The sequence below is a fragment of the Cyclopterus lumpus genome, chromosome 3, assembly GCF_009769545.1.
Source record: "Cyclopterus lumpus isolate fCycLum1 chromosome 3, fCycLum1.pri, whole genome shotgun sequence".
NCBI classification, from domain to species: Eukaryota; Metazoa; Chordata; class Actinopteri; order Perciformes; family Cyclopteridae; genus Cyclopterus; species Cyclopterus lumpus.
The window spans coordinates 15,547,468-15,562,202 of NC_046968.1; the positions used below are offsets into that span (position 1 = coordinate 15,547,468).

Consider the following 14,735-nt stretch of genomic DNA (forward strand, 5'->3'; position numbering starts at 1 on the left):
AAGACATTAATTATCGCTTGATTTCTTTCTCAAAAGCAAACGTATAACGCTTCAAAATAGGACCAAATGCATAATAACTTGCTGAATGTGTCTTTCAGGTCAGTTACAGATTCACGCATACTGCGAAAGTCCAGACGTCGTTTTATGTGGCAACAAACGTGACCTGACGGATCAGAGAGCAGTCAGTGAAGAAGAAGCCCATGAGCTGGCAGAGACGTACGGGTATGTCACAGTTTTGATCCATCTGTACATGAACCTCTCCCTCAGTTGTTTGTCAAGAAGGCAGTGGCTGCATTGTTTGCCCAAGTCTGTGCAGGAGAATGTCAAACTAAAATGGTCCTCCTTGAAAAGCAAATATTTGTTCACATGTGTAAAATATCCTGCTCTCACCTTTTAGACACGCCTTTACTAAAAACACACATATTATAGTGGAAATGCACTATATAATACATTTGAAATGCCTCAGAGAGAGAGAATAAACCCCAGTATTAAATATAACAAGTCAATCCAAGCTGACAGTTCTTGTAGTAATTAATGTTCTTTTTTTATTGTATTGAACTGTTATGCCTGTATGAGGAAGACATGTAATGAAATGTAGTACAAATTGATTTTGTGAATCCATAGAAATTAAATTAACTTTTGTTAGCAACTTTGAAATAAATACGTTTCAGAGCAAATACGTCCGAGATCACCTCATTGTATGTTTGATCATTTTAAGTTTTAATAATTAGGCAGTCTATCATATTCTTTCTTTCTATATTTTTTTTTAATGTCAACAAATCCCAGAAAAAGACCAAAACCAACAAAACTGAGTATTGTCTGTGTCATAGATTGCCATCGTTGCTCCAAAATGTGAAAACATATAAACATTTCAATAATGTAAGTTAATCACACATTGACCATCCCGCTGCTGTAAATACTCACCGGTGCTTTAAATGTGTATTAATCCGCAGCTGAAAATAGTCCTCAACAAAGACAATATTTACTTCTGTTTGAGTAATATTTTAAAAAAACAACGATGTACAGCTGCTTCAGGAAAGAGTGTGAAACCATATATTTAGTGATGAGTTTTCAGAGATTGACATCTTCAAATGGAATTGAATGCATTTAAAAACAACACAGACAGTTGGAGAGTATTGAGAGATGGCCTAAGTTTGTTGGATATAATAACAGAATAACTTCAGCCTTATTCTTTTTTTTTTCTCCCCTCGAACCCAAACATGTTGTGTCACATTGTAATTGGCAGCATTAGTCTTACGATAACTAATATTTTCTCCAATGCAGAATCCCATACTTTGAGACAAGTGCTTTAAACGGGGAGGAAGTCCACGAGGCTGTGGAGGTCCTGCTGGACCTGATCATGAAGAGGATGGAACGGTGTGTTGATAAGTCCTGGATCCCCGATGGCACCGTCCGAGTCAATGGACCCACCTACACAGACGTCTCACAGGGGCCTGACAATAGCAAATGTTCATGTTAGCATGAACAATGGTTACGTGCATGTGTCCATAATACTGAAGAAAAGAAATAGGAAGACATCCAGGTTTAACAGTGGGAGTATATATAGTATAATTTTATTATTTGAGAGGAAACTTTACATTATTTGTGTCCATTGGCCCACAAAGCACTGCACTGATATGCATCCATCGACATGGTGTATTATTTATCAGTACAGATATAGCGCCTTTTTGAATGTGGGCATTTCATTTTAATTCATATCATGGGTCTTTTGAATAATTAATTCATATTGGAGTATGGGTTTATTTTTTCCTACCTGAAATTTACAGTCACTTAAATGTTGACTGATACCTGCAGTCATAGTTTATTGGGGGTGTAAAATCTGCTTCTTTCTTTAAGTAAACTTAAGTTATAAGTGACTGAATGTTCTGCTGAATTCTGTAATCTCACTGGTGCCAGTCAGAAAACATGTTGCTTGTGCTTGTTTTTCCTCTAACATAAATTATAGAATAAATAGCTAAGACATCTACCCTTCAATATAAGACAATAAATACAAAAAATAATGTTCAGTAGTTTAATAAAAGGAAAACAAAGTTGAGCAGTAACTCCAGTAATTAATCCGGTTCTATGAAGGACCCATGCAAACATTTGAGTTCTCCCAATATATTTAATCTTAACATAGTAAGGCTGACCTTCAGTCCCTTGTATTACTAATTGTATATCATTGTTTACCTTTGACGATGCCTTTCGTTGTAAATTATACGTTTTAAAGTACACAGGCTCCACAACATTTGGATATTAGTTATCAACTGAAACGCTGACCATCTTTACTGAAATCATAAAATAATGTATTCACTTTTAGCAAACAAAACCTCTAACTTCAGGGAAAATAAGCAGAGGTGCTATTTCACAGGCAATGCCATGTTTTTATTGAGTGTGGATATTGATTAGGCTGTCAACTTCTACAATATTTCTAATGGAAACACTGTATTCAAGTGCTCGAAGATGTAAGGCGTTAAAGGACAGCTCCATTGCTAAATGATCTAACCATCAGTAGATTATTGGGTCGAGTTTTGTTTCATGTATCAATGTGACCAAGTGGGCTGTTGAATTTGTTGATTGATTTATAGTTCAGTTAACTTTTATAGTGTGCATTTAAAATCCTAAAGCTCATGCTTTTAGATCAGTTTATTATACCACTTATATTTTATAAATACTTTCACTTACAAATCCACATTATTTGTATTATACGGTCATTCTTTGCTGTATAAAAGGGTGAAATAATGTTTTAGCTAAGACACAAGTATATTTTTTAACTCACTGTTTCAATCCACAGATTTGAAAAACGACCACTAAAATTTAATTTGATTATATTAGTAAGAATACACTGGAATTTGTAATATGTTTAATTGTGCCATAAAGTTATCATATGCCAAATATGTAAATGATGTCCAAAAATAAACAATTTATTTATGCATTCCTTGCAGTATCTTGTTTTTATGTAATCCTTCTTGAAAATGTTGACCAAGTGAAATTTAAACTAGTTCTTATTTATAGGAATTATTATTCTGTTTGACAGTAATTACACATCCAAGACAACTAAAGTCAGCATCATATATGGTATCCCCCCCTCTTATTTATTTATTTAGTATTTTATGATGCAACAGCTTACATTCAAAAAGCATTATTTGAGTTATCGCCCTCACTGATGTATTTAACATACGCCGCCCCAAGGTAGAAAAACAACACAACCAAGCTCAAGATTATAAAATGTATCTCTTCTTGTAATGTTTAAACAACACGGTCCAAGAGCCACTTTAATAGATACCGTTACCACCTTTAAATATCTTATGTAGAGGTATAATAAATAAATGGATACAAATGTAATAAGATACAAACACCACGAACGCACTGGAGCCCCATTTAAAGTGAACTGGTAGAACGCAGCGTTTAATACATTTTCTAAAACCAATATTATTAAGAACCGTCATGTCATATATGACATTGCTGACCGTAGCAGGATTTCATTCTAATCCACTCTCTAATATTAGCCTACATGCAGTCACTGCTCCCTGTTAATCACCTGTTGAGGTGTTGTGCCAAAAAGTGATATTCTGTATTGCATGCTAACTTTTAAAGTTTCATCAACCAGTTTATGGTCTACAGCTGCTTTTATCTGGCTCAGACAGTCGTGACGTGCAGATACACATAAGATGTCCATATTAGCAAAGGTCTTTGTAATACGTGGAACCGGATAATCATAATTGTGGCGAAATTGTTTGCAGATTTGTAATCAGGCATAGGGCCTATATCTAGTGAAAAAGTATTGCTTATATTATAGGCTCCGATAATGTGTTCGGTATGTCTGATATCCTTGTTTATATTTGGAAACTATACTGTAATTATACTGATTTATAGATGGGCAATAGAAATGACCTTGTTTGCATTGTGACTTCGCGTTTTATCGGCTCAGTGCTCCAGATTGAAACCAACCCAGTACTTGTGTTACCAGATTAACCCACATCCTATCAAGATATTCAAAATACAAGGACAACCGACTGAGGTCTCTGAGGACCACAAGAATATACTGTAACAAACAACCATCACTGCAATGTTGACTCCTAGCAGCAGGTGGCAGTATAGGACTGTGCCTTAACCAAAGACTAGTTTTACGTGAGTCTCTTGTTGCAGATGAAACAAGCCTGTCTGCTTTGTTGACGGGTCATAATCTGCAGGAATGTCAGTGCTCAGTTTGGTGGCTTTAAATCATGTGTGTTCGAGTAAGCAGATGATTTGGTGGTGACGATAAACTGTGTATAGCTCCCCTAACTCCTCATATGTTTTACTTTGTTTGATTTGATTGTCTCCAGCTTTGGATCTGTACATTTTACAAATTATAGTTTGGATGCAGAAAATTTACATTATTTGTTAAATTGTTTAAATGTGATGACCTTGCAAATTGTGCTTTTTGGAGAAGTCTGTGTGTACCAATTTCAAAAACTGAAAACTATCACTGTTGAACAAAGTACATCCACTCCTTATAAACTCTTCTGCCTCTGGTTGGACCACATATGATTGATCTGCTATAGATTAATGGGTGAGTGATTTAATTATTCCACACTGTACCTAGCAGGACTCGGAGTGTCTGTGTGTCTTTTCTTGACGAAATTCATAGACTACTGTTCTCTGTATATCTGTTACTTTGAAATATTCTAAGTCTGAATATTATTTCTATAATTGTAATAAGATTCTGGATCCTAATGCCAATAAGTAGGTAATTTAGTGTCCCCACAAGACACACTTTCATATAAGCTTAGTGCAAATATCCACTTTTTTAATTTATAAAGGTTAGTTTGAATGTGTGCAACATGGTGCAGCTGGATATTAATGCAACTCAATATTCAGATTACTTTTTTCTTGTTGTTTCATCTTGTGAGTGGCAGGTGGACTGGACTTTACACGGTCCTGCATATCTTTGTCATTTTAGTATGACATCAAACTATATTATTCCATACAAAACGTGTCATAAGATATGCCATGGTATATTATGCCATAAACATGTGTAATTAAATATAACATAGTATAGTTTGCCATAAAAAGTGTCTTGGAGTATTATATCATGAAACATTGGAATACTTTTCTGGAGTTGGCCTGGGTGACTGGTATATACATACATATGTATGTATATACATATATATTATTATTATATATATATATAAATATATATAATAATAATAATACATATGTATATATATATATATATATATATATATATATATATATATATATACATACATCTATACATATGTATGTGTATACATATATATTAGTATATATATATAATAATATATATGTATGTATATACATATATATTATTATATATATAATATATATATAATAATATATGTATATATATATTATTATATATATATATATATATAAATATATATAATAATAATAATACATATGTATGTATATATATATATTACATACATATATACATATGTATGTGTATACATATATATTAGTATATATATATAATAATATATATGTATGTATATATATATACATACATATATACATATGTATGTATGTATATATATATACATACATACATATGTATGTATGTACATATATATTATATATATATATAATAATAATATATAATAATATATGTATATATATATTATTATTATATATATATAATATATATATATATATATTATCTACCGACAGGGGGCAACACTTCCCCCGCATTGCTCCAACTAACCGGAGTATTTATCCAGTGAAGAAGAAGCACCAGCAGCCTGATCGGTTTGAAGGTATCTTTGACACATTTTACATCAACGTTTATTTTAACGTTACGCAAGTAACGTTAAAATAAGGCACCAGTTTTACTAAAAGCCAATGTCTCAAAATCGGCAACAAGACGATACTTCAGCTACATTTCATTGAGCTCAACATTTAGTTCAAAACGCTAGCTTCATTTTTATTTGGCAAAAGTTTTGCATGTGTCTTAGTTAAAGCTGGCTGGACTTAAGCTGTCTGCTCCTTTTAACGTAACGTCACTCGTTCTTTAAGTGGTTTTCTCACGTGACTTCACGACCTCTTGGCTCACATGTTGTACTCTAACTAACACAGAGTAATATTACCTCTACTGTCTCACATGTTGTACTCTAACTAACACAGAGTAATATTACCTCTACTGTCTCACATGTTGTACTCTTAACTAACACAGAGTAATATTACCTCTACTGGCTCACATGTTGTAATCTAACACAGAGTAATATTACCTCTTGGTTCACATGTTGTAATCTAACTAACACAGAGTAATATTACCTCTTGGTTCACATGTTGTAATCTAACTAACACAGAGTAATATTACCTCTTGGTTCACATGTTGTAATCTAACTAACACAGAGTAATATTACCTCTTGGTTCACATGTTGTAATCTAACTAACACAGAGTAATATTACCTCTACTGTCTCACATGTTGTACTCTTAACTAACACAGAGTAATATTACCTCTACTGGCTCACATGTTGTACTCTAACTAACACAGAGTAATATTACCTCTACTGGCTCACATGTTGTACTCTAACACAGAGTAATATTACCTCTTGGTTCACATGTTGTAATCTAACTAACACAGAGTAATATTACCTCTTGGTTCACATGTTGTACTCTAACTAACACAGAGTAATATTACCTCTACTGGCTCACATGTTGTACTCTAACACAGAGTAATATTACCTCTTGGTTCACATGTTGTAATCTAACTAACACAGAGTAATATTACCTCTACTGGCTCACATGTCGATAGTGCAATAATGTGTGTATTTACTCTTGCAGAATGCCTTTCCATTTCTGCCCCCAGTGTGGGACAAAGTTGCAGCCTGATTTCAAATTCTGTCCATCCTGTGGGGAGAAGCTTCCCTCTCATGTTGACAAATCTGATCAAGTGAGCTTGAGGCCGTCTTTAAGTCTCTCTCCACCCAAAAGGGATGAAGCAGTAGTTAAATCAAGCCTGGCTTCAAGCTTAATATGGGAGCCCATGGAAAGTACAGGTAAATGTCTTGACAAGAGTTACTTGGTGTCATTCATACATATGTGTGTGTAGTTATACACAAATGTTAAATTCTCTTTAATCTGTGCATGTAACACCTCAACTCCAGTTACAACTCGTCCTGCACTGCAAAAGACTCGCATCTCCCTTCGTCTAGACAAAGAAGTTAAACTCAACATTAAAGATGCAATTCCACCTGTGGTGCCCTCCACTAGACATGTTAGAGATGGCAGGATCAAAGGTAATTAAATGGCCTTGAAGCAGTTACAACTTTGCTGTTCTGAAGAAGAGAATTTGCCATGAACGGTTTCTTTAATCTGCTGTAGCATAATACATCATTGTGACATAAAGCTTCCTCCTTCCCTGATGCCTTTCTTTGGAACAACTTTGCTCTGATTTGTATCAACAGATATTGGTGTTGGATTGGCTGGAACTCCACCAAAACAGCCCCCAGGCCCCTTTAAGCTCGACACAGGGGCAGAGACCGCTTCAGAGTCTCCTCCTGTCCTGAAATCCCCTCGACCAGGTGAGCTGAAACACAAAGCATTCCTTGTGAAAAATGCAATGTCTCTTTTCTGTCAGAATTTTGTATCTTATTCATGTGATCCATATGCAGTGAGGGGAAAGGCAAAACTCTCCAGCCCCGTTAAGCAGGTAGAAGAGAGAACAAGTCTGACTGATAAAACAAGTAGGAAAGCGGAGGAATCCGCGGTAGACGGCTCTCCTGTCGCCGTCTCTTCCCCTGTTGTTTCACCAATCTCCAGTTCCCCGTTGAAAGGTGAGCAAAGAGGTTTGCCATTACCCCGCAACATGACTTGCTTATTTATCAAGTAAAAGGTTAAATGTATCATATTATTATTATTATTATTACCAGTGAAGTTCAGTCTCCCACTACAAGGCAGACATTAGTCAGAACGTTGAAAAAGAAGACCTAAAGCACCACATGCAGTTACACTTTTTGTAGTGACTCATTTCTGAGGGGGAACAACAAAGGGATTCAATTTTAAGAACCACTCGTAAAATGGTCCCATGAGATGACCTGATTTACATGGACTAGAGTTACTAGAGTGGTTCTTAAAACATGTAATGTAAAGTTTAGATGTGGAGTGGGGGCGTCCTGTTTGTAACTGGAACTGTGACTTTCCTGATCTGATCCCGGTCATCTTCCTCTCTCCTCATGTCTTCTATCACTGTGCACTTCCTGTTGTTGGAAAAAAACACATGAATGTCATGAAAGTGAATCTTGAAAAGAGCCCCACATTTTCTGTTGATGTTGTATACATTTTTTAAATAAAAAACATCAGGAGACATCAGGATGCAGATATTAAGCCCTGAGAGACAAACTGTACAGTTGTGCATCATTTAGTCATGTGAGTGTGTTGGCTTACTTTTTCTTCTTGTATCTACAGCGACAGCAAAAAGTAAAGCCAAGAAGGCAAAGTATGCGTCCGCTGTGGAGCCGCTACAGGAAGGTGAAGAAGTAACAGACACGACGGGCAAGAAGTGGAGGCTGGTGAAATTGCTCAGTCAGAGCACGACAGAGCTCATCTACGAAGGTGAGACTGTGTACATGACATCGTGGGAAAACCTGGGAAGATGATATTACATTTACTGTTAAGTATATGAATACAAACTTAACCGTTTTTGAGAGGGTGAACTTCATTAAAGCAGATATTGTACCAGCTGTATAGAAAGTGATGGCTAACCTAGTTTAGTGGACAGAGCTGCAGTTTTCTACAACACAAAATAACAATTGACTCTTGGACATTTTTTAAAATAATGGTAGAAAAGAGCCTGTATTGGCACAATTAAATCACATTGTTTTTCTTTCAGTTTCGCAAACGATTCCAAAATCAAATTCCAAGGAATCAAATGACATCCTCAAACTGGTGAGTACTGCCTCTTGTACACTTTTTGGTTTTTAAATACTGATGAATTTTAATGTTCAAAAAATGTTAAAACCTCCTACTTATATATTCTTCAACAAATGAATTGTCTTTGTTTGTTCTCTATTTCCTGTAGACTTTCCTGAGTGGGATCAATAAAGTTTATCAAATGTTATTTTTTTTTAGGGAGCTAAAGTTGGAAGAATCTTCAATGAGCAGAACTTTCTGCAAAGAGCCGCTAAACCTGCGTCAGGTAAGGATTTAGTGTGTTTCTAGTTTAGTACCTCCACATACTATTGAGGTCTGGCTGCAGTCCTACCAGGACAAAGGCAGTGCAGTATTTATCACAGTCAAGTACTTCAGTGGTTATATTGGCTGAAACAAGCTGCTCAATAATCAGTGTTAACAGGTGACAGACAGAAACAGAACTACTAACAAGTCAGTAGACAGTGAAATGTGTTCTGGCAGTTTGTCACAAGGTCTAGTTTCACAATGACTCTTCAAAATATCTGCCTTTTTATTTCATAATCCATTCAGAAAGAAAAAAAAGCAGAAGTGGACAACAATAGGAGCAATGCCAAGGCGACAAATTAAATCTGTAACTCTTTAGATGCAATCCTGGTTTGTCTGGAGTGTAACTTTACACATGAACCACACATGGTAATGACAAACCGATTGTCTCTCTAGTGACAAGTGGATCAAAACAGAACAAGATGGACTTGCTGGGGATTCCTTCCTGTGTTGGCTTTGGTCTTCATTTAGAGTCCTACAGGTGTGAATATGTGCACATTATATGAAAGAGTTTAACATCAACATTGTTCTGCTATAAATGTTCTTTATAATTTTTTTTATTTTTTTTTATAGGTTTCTGATTTTCCCCAACATGGGCCAATCTCTCCAGTCTGTCATGGAGGAAGAAGCAGAGCTTCTGTCTGAGAAAACTGTCCTTCAGCTCGCCTGTAGAATAGTGAGTGTAAACCTGATGGATTGTTTTTCAGACAATATTCTTGATTTCCCCCTCACCTAATAAACATTAACGTTTCTTTCTCCTCCAGTTAGATGTGCTGCAGTATATCCATTCAAACGAGTACGTTCATGCTGATATCAATGCAGAAAATATTTACATCAAAACAGGACAGAAGTCACAGGTGAAAAATATGTTCAAGCTGTAAGCTGTCAGTTCCCATGATTGAAATGTGTTTTACATTGAGCACTGTGTGTGTGTGTGTGTGTGTGAGAGATTAGGTATACCTCGTAGGATACTGCCATGCCTTCAGGTACTGTCCAAGTGGACAACATGTAGAGTACCGTGAAGCCAGCAGAACACCACATGAGGGCACCATGGAGTTCATCAGCCTGGACACACATAAGGGAGCAGGTGAGTCACTTCTGTGGTTCACCGATTCCTCTTCCCACTAACATCAGCAAAACAGCTACTGCAAACCACACCCTACCAGATGTATTCTTGTCTTTCCTCAGGGAACACCTGCAGCCCGTCCGTCTGCACACAGGCTTCACATTATGAGACCGTTTTTTTTATTGTGATATGTTTTAGTTTAGGACTAATAGGTGGACCGCGGGTCCGGACCCAGACCTAAAATCAAAAGATAATTAAGAATTATACAATGTTGACAGAGCGCCTCTATATCAAACGGCGCAGCTTTTCTAGCCTTTATGGCATTCGTTCAGCGGTCCGGGAAACACACCAACCAATTACATGCGTTGTAAATCATCTCGCATGATGCTATTTGGCCAATCGAATGTGTGAATTCTGATAAGTACCGCTAGGAGACGGAGCACAAATATTTTTGAGCAAACGCACCGACACAAATCCGAAAAAGAAAATAAACCTAACGCAATAAATTCACTGACCAACAATGATGTTAACAGAGAGGAGAATAGAGCTGAATCAAGTGGTTTGAATAACCACAGACATGACAGTCAGTTGTTGACTGATCTAGATCAATATATATCTCAATCTTAGCTAAATCATGCAAACAAGACATCATTGTGATGTTCCAGACTTTCTTATGAGGACATTCTCTGTAACTGGACCTTGTTAAATTTGTATTGAATACCTCTGCTTTAGTGTCAATTGTCCTTTCAAAATTTGACTTTGAAAACCAAAAAAGAAGGTGATATGTACATCTGGATCATTTGTGGTGTTGATGCATCTAACAGGGTAAATATGGGAAGAAAAACATGTTGTAATCATGATTCATGTGTATCCTCCGTTAAGCTCCGTCTCGACGCAGTGACCTGCAGTCTCTGGGTTACTGCATGCTGCATTGGCACACAGGGACGCTGCCGTGGACCCTCCTCACTGACCCGGACCAGGTAGCCAATCAGAAACAGAGGTGAGAGAGTGTATAATCACTGGGATGTCCAGATGCCTGTGATTCACCATAGTAAGACTGGATTGTATCTACATGCCTGCATAACATAAACTTATATGATCAGGTTATTAGTACAATACAAAGGAAAATGCAAGTACTCTAAATATTGTCTTTGTAGGTACAATGAGGATGTTCCTGCGTTGTTGAGTCACTGCTTTAAGAAGGGAGTTTCCAGTGAGTTAAAATGTTTGTTATATAACACATAAGTGTGTGATCAAGTGCCATTTTCTGATATATTGCTGTGTGTGTGTGTGTGTGTGTGTGTGTGTGTGTGTGTGTGTGTGTCGTGTGTGTGTGTGTGTGTGTGTGTGGTGTGTGTGTGTGTGGTGTGTGTGTGGGTGTGTGTGTGTGTGTGTGTGTGTGTGTGGTGTGTGTGTGTGCTGTGTGTGTGTGTGTGTGGTGTGGTGGTGTGTGTGTGTGTGTGTGGTGTGTGTGTGTGTGTGTGTTGTGTGTGTGTGTGTGTGTGTGTGTGTGTGGTGTGTGTGTGTGTGACGGTGTAGTGTGCATTTCAAACATACCTGACTGAAGTGATGGCTCTGCAGTACTCTGAGCAGCCGGACTACTCTGCGCTGAAGGGCTGGACTCAGTGCGGCTTTGCTGCAGCTTGGAGGCTCACCCGGAGGCTGGTGCTCAGTACTTTAGGTGAGGACCTCAGAAACAAGCACGTACACATGCACATGTCGATCAGAACACTGAATAAGAAGTTCAGCTCCACTGAAATTGGCGCTTAAGTTTTTTGGGGCACGTTGTGTATACTGTTTTGTGGATATTTATTGTATTCTCTAATATTTTTTTGTGAAAAGACTTTATGAAGAGATATTGTTCACTTACATTTCTAATGTACAGCTGCAGTTACACTCTTACATTAAATACAGCTTTTAAGGTGTGATAATTATACCTGTGTTTTACTTTCAGAGGAATGGAACAAAAAGAAGACAATTTTTCAAGATGTTTAACTTGTTTTTATCATGCCGCGTTTTATCTGTGACGTTTTATGCACTGAATGAAGTGTTGTAGAGTTCAATGTGAAAATGACATGTTTTAAGCATTTCTGGTATTGTGGGTTCTTAGTGTTTTTAACATTACAAGGGCAACGTGGATCTCACGTCAATCCTTGACTTTTGTTGGTTAAATGTGTCTGTTCCTCTTTTAACTGGTCATCTGTTAAACTGTTTGACTTAAACTTATTACTACTGAACATTTCCTTTTCCAACACACAGATGTAGATTAACACAACTCAACACTTCCACATGTGTACAGCGTAGGTAGCAATGCCTTAGTGTCCTTTGGCTTCACCAGAACACCTCATTCATATTTACATATTCCACTTTATGGGGTGTTGGGTTTTTTGTGCTCTTGTTGTGACGTGTTCTGCCACAGTCCTCATTACAGATTAAACATGTTGATTCAACACAAGAACAGACATGTTCATTTGAAAGAAACCTTTATAAAGTTGAAACATTTCTGAACATAAACATTAACATTTCAAGACATATACAATTCTGTTATATGAAACAGTAAATATCTCTTATTGTGCACACTCTTAAAGTAATTCAGAAAATAAACACTGTTATCTTTGCCTGATCTCTGTCGTGGCATTTAAAACCATACATCTGTCACTTGAGGCACTTTCTGAATGAGGAGGCTTTTGTGGAACAATGTAAAGCATGATGCTGAAGTCTATAGCGCCCCCGTGAGGCGGCTTTTGAACACAGCTACAGACCTGATGACTTCCTTGCACTGAAGCCTAGCTTACACACTTAAACTGATCAGTTGAGCTTTTTATACAGACATGCTGGCAGTGTGAGGCAGCAACACATGCAGGTTTAAATATAGTTTTACACTGCAGACCAAAGTTTGAGGAGAAACTCAAGACTCCCGAGTGTTTATATTCAGTCCTGATATCACTAATGTTTCTTGTTGCTCTGAAGGTTGAATGTAACTTCTGCACTCTGTTTATTTCTGTATAATTAACGGTCTCTGATGCCGAAAATAAAAAAAATAGTCAGGTTTAGAATCGACTTAATGTCCAGAACACATCGATGAAACACTTCAGACAAACATCACGTGCTCATGAAGTCTTTCTATCCGTCACTAACAGTGGAAAGAGCTCTGGGCCGTAAACTGATTTAACACCGATTCTTTGTTCTTTTCATCCACGTATACCGATAGTTTTGAATGCAAACTTGGGACAACGCAGTAGGCGTATCTGTAGATTCTAGAAATCTAGCAACTTAAACTAATAAATGCTCTGTAATAAAGCCATCAACAAGGCCGCTTTCAGCTGCTCCTGAAATGTTTTGGACATTGAATTTTCACATGACAGGAACAGTTTATGAAAGTGTAAACTAAGCGGTGGTCCCACTTTAACCTAGGCAACGTGATGGATTGTGTGTTGAAAGAATAAGGACTTTGAAGGGACTTTCTTTTGGGGTTAGGTGGGTAGGTGGGTGGGTGGGTGGGGGGGGGCTTTCAGTCATGACTGAGGCGCAGACAGCTCGAGGTTTATTGAGGCAAATATGTGCACAAACTCGATCGTGATGGAGGAGCTTGTTTGTCTGAGCAGGAAGTGGAACGTCCCTCAAGCAGATGAGTGTAACAGATATGGCATGAGTGGGTGAAATGGTTAGCTATGGTTCCACTGTGCCATTAGAAGACAGTTAGTGGCCAAATGAGTGGGAGTAGTAGGGGCGCTCCTCCTGACCATGTGACGTGTCCTCTCCTGAAAGATGAGAAACGGGGGAAGTTAACAAACTCCTCACGCCTCAAGTTCTTGTGGTCACATAAACAACTGCAGCCTATTTACAGACAAATGTCTCACCGTGTTTTTCATCTCCCTCCTCGCTGTGCTCCTCCCTCTCCTCGGGCATCTCCATCTGACACAAGTCCTGCAACGTCCCCAACGCTTGAACTCCTTTTAAAAATAACGTTTCATTTCTTAACTTACATGTGGTTAACATGAAAAACACACTAACATAACTGCTTTTAAGAAGCATTAATCAGATACTTTGATTACCTGTGATTCAGAGAAACGATCTTCATCAGAGTTCCTGAATCCTTCTGGTGCTTCCATAAGGATCTGGAGAGCGTCTGCCTCCTCCTCGTCGCTGCAGAGTGAGACACATAACCGGAGACTAACAGGGACGTGCATGGTGGGGCAAATGTAAACTCTAGTTGCATGCAGACACTGCATTACTGACATACATGGATGTATGGAAACACCTGGATGTTCGACATAATTTCATACACATTTCCCTAAAATACAGGCTGATGCTTTTGGTATATTTGGAGCCGATTTAAAGTAAAGTTGGTCAGTAAGAGGTTTATGGGATTTAAGAAACCATAAGACATTCTTTAGATACGATCTATTGCTGCGTTCATAAATATGAAAAAAGAGGGCAAAGTTGGAGGTATTGGTTTTCGGAAAA

General features: G+C 37.4%; 2 protein-coding genes across 2 annotated transcripts in view; both read left to right on the forward strand.

Moving 5' to 3' along the window:
• rab27a (RAB27A, member RAS oncogene family) overlaps positions 1 to 2,935 on the forward strand; it is an 11,361-nt gene extending 8,426 nt beyond the window's left edge. The window contains exons 5-6 of the mRNA XM_034529466.1: positions 99 to 222; positions 1,285 to 2,935. Of these exons, the coding sequence (XP_034385357.1) occupies positions 99 to 222; positions 1,285 to 1,480 (320 nt within the window). The 3' untranslated portion in view covers positions 1,481 to 2,935. The remainder of the gene's footprint in view (positions 1 to 98; positions 223 to 1,284) is intronic.
• Positions 2,936 to 5,717: 2,782 nt separating this feature from the next.
• vrk3 (VRK serine/threonine kinase 3) lies at positions 5,718 to 11,949 on the forward strand. The gene is given in 16 exon segments (XM_034563513.1): positions 5,718 to 5,780; positions 6,812 to 7,026; positions 7,135 to 7,266; positions 7,435 to 7,551; positions 7,642 to 7,803; positions 8,435 to 8,581; positions 8,859 to 8,914; positions 9,098 to 9,164; positions 9,599 to 9,683; positions 9,776 to 9,878; positions 9,967 to 10,059; positions 10,157 to 10,289; positions 11,151 to 11,268; positions 11,426 to 11,481; positions 11,809 to 11,882; positions 11,884 to 11,949. Coding segments are annotated over 15 exon segments (1,623 nt in total). The 5' UTR covers positions 5,718 to 5,780; position 6,812.
• The last annotated feature ends 2,786 nt before the right edge of the window (positions 11,950 to 14,735 follow it).